The following is a 5,196-nucleotide window of genomic DNA, read 5'->3' on the forward strand; positions in this document are numbered from 1 at the left end:
GCCTCCCAAAGTGCTGGGATTACAGGCGTGAGCCACCACGCCCTGCCCTTTCATTATGATTAAGTGGGCACATAGGGCAGCCATTCAGAAAGGGAAGTGACCGTCTTACTTCTTGCTGATCGATTTAAGTTCTCTTTCCACTGTGTTTCAGCTGCATTTAGTTCACTGGAATTCTGTGAAATACCAAAATTACAAGGAAGCTGTCGTGGGAGAGAATGGCTTGGCTGTGATAGGTGTGTTTTTAAAGGTAATCATTTGCTGTGGTGTAGTTCTCCTAATGAAAAAAGTGGTGATCCATCATTAGGATTGCTTTTTTTTTTTTTTTTGAGAGAGAGAGAGAGAGAGAATCTCGCTGCGTCACACAGGCTAGAGTGTAGTGGCACGGTCTCGGCTCATTGCAACCTCCACCTCCTGGGTTCAAGTGATTCTCCTGCCTCAGCCTCCTGAGTAGCTGGGATTGCAGGTGTCCGCCACCACGCCCAGCTAATTTTTGTATTTTTAGTAGAGACGGGGTTTCACCACATTGGCCAGGCTGGTCTCGAACTCATGACCTCAAGTGATCCACCCGCCTCAGCCTCCCAAATTGTTGGGATTACAGGTGTGAGCCACCACGTCCAGCCCAACTATACATACTTTTGGTGTCGGGAAACCACCAGGAGTCAGCAGTGTCAAGCTCCCCAGGGCATTCATCACGCACCCAGTGCTTTCCTGGCTTTTGCCGCAGCAGGAGGTGACATGAGCAAGGCAGGTGACACGAGGCTCCTCCACAGCTATGGGAGGCACTCGGGCCACCCCGAATTCGTGACCAGCGCTCTAGCTCCGCCAGTGCCTTCCAGCCTTGCCCAGCCATCCTGGGAGCATACTGTGCTTCTTTCAATGAAAACAACGTGTGGAACAGGTACCACATTTGTAGCAGTTGTTGATGGAAATCTGTTAGTGACAAAGTGCTTACACACAGGAGAAGCCACCCACATCAGAACCCCTGGGGGAGCTCATTAAAAGGCAGACTCCCAGCACTACTCGGACCTGGGAACGGCAGCCATGACTCTGCAGGGCAGAGCCAGAGGCCTCGGTGAGCGATGCTCATGGCTGAGTCCCTCATGTCAGGCGAACCAAGCTCCTGGGAGGCCACACCTGGCACTGTGCCATGGAGAAGGGCACCCCAAGGCCTGCAGGTGGAGAGCGCTGACTCCAAGGTCAGTGTTTAGGGTGACTTAGGAAGGAAGGAGTGTTCTGATAAAAGCTGGCCCTGTGGTGGGCCTAGATTAAGCAGGGACTGCCAGAGATCAGGATTGACACTAGCCAGAGTCTGCTTATTTAAAAACCTTCTCACGCAGGTGCAGTGGTTCACACCTGTAATCCCGGTACTTTGGGAGGCAGAGGCGGGTGGATCACCTGAGGCCAGGAGTTCGAGACCAGCCTGGCTAACATGGTGAAACCCCGTCTCTACTTAAAATACAAAAATTAGCTGGGCATGGTGCCACATGCCTATAATCCCAGCTACTTGGGAGGCTGGGGCAGGAGAATCGCTGGAACCTGGAGGTAGAGGTTGCAGTGAGCCGAGATCGTGCCATTGTACTCCAGCTTGGGCGATAGAGTGAGATTCTGTCTCAAAATAAAACAAAACAAAAACCTTGCTCATTGTGTGTTATTTTACAACATTATTTGGTGATAGGATTTAAGCTGCTTTTAAAAAATATTTGGAAGACATCTTTTTTTTTTTAATTGAAATCTGGAAATCTTATAGGATAGGCAGGCATCTCAGAAACATTCTTTACCGATTTCTGTCTGCAAGGAGTTGAGGCCCCCACCAGCACCCAGTGGCAGCGCTGGGACCCTGCCCTCATTCGGCATTTACTGTGAACCTCTGGGCAGGCGCTGGGCTGGTGGTGGGGCAGAGTGAATGGGACAGACAGAGCCCACCTTTCACGGAGCCCACCTTGGCTTGTCACGTCAACCATATAACAACCCCTTGTGAGTGAGCTTATACAACCCTAGCGTAGACAATGCCTCAGGCAACACCACAGCTCGACAAACAGACAAAATGACACACATGTCTTGCTGCCTTTATTTCCAGGAATTAGTGGTGGGCCCTTGGAAAACCACTACAGACTGAAGCAATTTCACTTCCACTGGGGAGCAGTGAACGAGGGGGGCTCGGAGCACACAGTGGACGGCCACGCGTACCCCGCCGAGGTTAGTAGACGTGGCCTAACGGCATGTATCTATACACTCTCTATGTCTCTGGCTGTATGGTGGGGGGTGAACAAGCCATGCCCGCTGCTCAGATGTGAAGGGTCTCCTGGGACCTGGGACTGTCAGTACTCAAACCAGAACAGTCGGCCACCCCACCCATTTACTCACACCCTGCTCTTATGAAGAAGGCACTGTAAGTACTGTCATTCAATGGGAGACTGAGGTTCTGAATGGTTATGGAACTTGCCGAAGTCAGACAGCTGGGATTCAAGGTCAGAGCCTCAGCTCTTTGCCGTGCTTCACTCAGCTGCGTGCTTGCAGCTGTAGGGACCAGCAGATCCACAAGGCCCTCTGCTGAGAAGCTGAACATCTTTGCACATCTTTGCAGTAGAGATCATCTTCTTTTGTTTGTTTGTTGGTTTGTTTGTTTGTTTGTTTGAAACAGGGTTCACTCTGTCAACCAGGCTGGAGTGCATTGGTGCCATCTCAGCTCACTGAAACCTCCACCTCCCATGTTCAATCGTTTCTCCTGCCTCAGCCTCCCGAGTAGCTGGGATTACAGGTGGCCGCCACCAGGCCCTGCTAATTTTTGTATTTTTAGCAGAGATGGGGTTTCGCCATGTTGGCCAGGCTGGTCTCAAACTCCTGACCTCAAGTGATCCACCTGCCTCAGCCTCCCAAGGTGCTGGGATTACAGGCGTGAGCCACGGCACTGGCTGAGATCATCTTCTTAAAACAGTCTTATTTTCAACATTCCAAAGTGGGAGTCAGTAGAGAAAATGAGTGTGGATCAATGTTGGGAATTGGTTTTTGTAGTTTTTTTGGGTGATAAAAATCACCATTTTGGTGATGCCTTATAGATTTCCCCAAATATTTTATTATGAAATTTTTGCAACATACAAAACAATGAAAAGAAATGAAAGAGAAGAATCCATGCGTTTGATGTCTCAGTCCTGTGACGACCATTTCTGCCACATTCACTTTATCACACCTCTGCTCACCCGCCCACCTGACTTTTTGATGCTTTTTCAAGTTGAGGACTCTTTCTGTTTTTTGAACTTGTTATGAAAGTAACACTGCAGCCGGGCGCGGTGGCTCACGCCTGTAATCCCAGCACTTTGGGAGGCCGAGACGGGCGGATCACGAGGTCAGGAGATCGAGACCATCCTGACTAACACGGTGAAACCCCGTCTCTACTAAAAAATAGAAAAAACTAGCCGGGCGAGGTGGCGGCGCCTGTAGTCCCAGCTACTGGGGAGGCTGAGCCACGAGAATGGTGTGAACCCAGGAGGCGGAGCTGGCAGTGAGCTGAGATCCGGCCACTGCACACCAGCCTGGGCAACAAAGCAAGACTCCGTCTCAAAAAAAAAAAAAGAAAGTAACACTGCAGTTAATATGGAACTAGAGTCCATCCAAACCAGAAAATGAAAATTGCTTTTAACCACACACCCAGAGGTGACCTTGGGCCATTTTTTAAATAGGGAGTGATATCTATTATCATAATTATTATACACATATTTATATATAGTTCCAAGAATGAGTGCAACAATGGCTTCTGTGTGTTTCTCTTCATTTAACAACATGCCTTTTATTTTAGTATGTCTATCTGCAACTTTGTTTTTGATGAACAGATATTTTATTTATTTATTTATTTGTTTTTGAGACTGAGTCTCTGTCACCCAAGCTGGAGTACTGTGGTGCTATCTCAGCTCACTACAACGTCTGCTGCCCAGGTTCAAGTGATTCTCCTGCCTCAGCTTCCCGAGTAGCTGGGATTACAGGCGCCTGCCACCGCGCCTGGCTAATTTTTGTAGTTTGAGTAGAGATTGGGTTTCACCATCTTGGCCAGGCTGGCCTTGAACTCCTGACCTCATGATCACCTGCCTTGGCGTCCCAAAGTGCTGGAATTACAGATGTGAACCACCGCACCAGGCCGATGAACAGATATTTTAAAGGAAGAAGGTTGTTGCAATGTATTCCTAGAGAAAGGAGACCAGTAAGCTTGGGCCCCCAGGGACCTCCCTGACTCGGGCTGAGCAAGGGCTGGGGACCCCATCCTGGCTGAGTGTCTGGCCCATGCTGCAGTGTGTGGTTTCCTGGGGGGGAGAGGGGAGGGGGGAGGTGGGGGTCTACGGTGGGGCCTCAGGTGTGACATTCCAGGGGAGCCACAGGTGGCAGGAAGAGCCCACACCCACCTTCACTGGCCCAGATGCATCTGGAAGCACGTGAACCTGCTGGCATCGAGGTGCTGTGTGGTTCTCACTGGCCCCAATGCCCTCCACGGGGCCCCTGGTCCCAGAGTCCCAGCAGTGTGGGGAATGGTGGACAAGAAGCCCAGCGGCTTGCTGTGCCCCATCCTGGTGGACTTGGGGCTTGGAGCACCCATTATAAAAGGCTGCCCCACATCCTCTGTGCTTATAAGGAAACATGGACAGGTGCCCAGGCCCCTTCTAGGCAAGACCACGCTCTCACCACAGGAACGCCCAGCCGGGGAACCAGACCCAGATCACAGTTCTGCCTCTTGCTTGCCAGCAACTCAGAAAGCCCCTTCCCCAGCCTGTGCTGACCCCGATTTAAATCCCTGTCACCTGGCCAATTTCGACACAGAGACTAGAACACGATTCCAGATCCATGTTTCCACCACAGGAAAACCAAAGGCGGAGTGTCAAATGCAGACATGGATGAGGGTCAAGGTCGAGTGCCTTGACATCAGGAAGATGCAATATTTGGGACATATTTACACTACAAAGTTATTCACTGCTTATCTGAAATTCAAACTTAACTGGAGGCCTCTGGTTTTGTTTTTTTTGTTTCCAAGACGGAGTCTCACTCTGTTGCCCAGTCTGGAGTGCAGTGGCGTCATCTCAGCTGACGGCAACCTCCGCCCCTCAGGTTCAAGTGATTCTCCTACCTCAGCCCCCTGAGTAGCTGGGATTACAGGCACCTACCACCATGCCCAGCTAATCTTTGTATTTTTAGTAGAGATGGGGTTTCACCATG

General features: G+C 50.5%; 1 protein-coding gene across 1 annotated transcript in view; it reads left to right on the forward strand.

Moving 5' to 3' along the window:
* The window catches only part of CA5A (carbonic anhydrase VA, mitochondrial), a 54,806-nt gene that overhangs the window by 33,825 nt on the left and 15,785 nt on the right, over positions 1 to 5,196 (forward strand). Inside the window, exon 3 of the mRNA XM_011928086.1 lies at positions 2,078 to 2,196. Within this exon, the coding sequence (XP_011783476.1) occupies positions 2,078 to 2,196 (119 nt within the window). The remainder of the gene's footprint in view (positions 1 to 2,077; positions 2,197 to 5,196) is intronic.

This window comes from Colobus angolensis, unplaced genomic scaffold, assembly GCF_000951035.1.
Source record: "Colobus angolensis palliatus isolate OR3802 unplaced genomic scaffold, Cang.pa_1.0 Scaffold76, whole genome shotgun sequence".
Classification (NCBI taxonomy): domain Eukaryota; kingdom Metazoa; phylum Chordata; class Mammalia; order Primates; family Cercopithecidae; genus Colobus; species Colobus angolensis.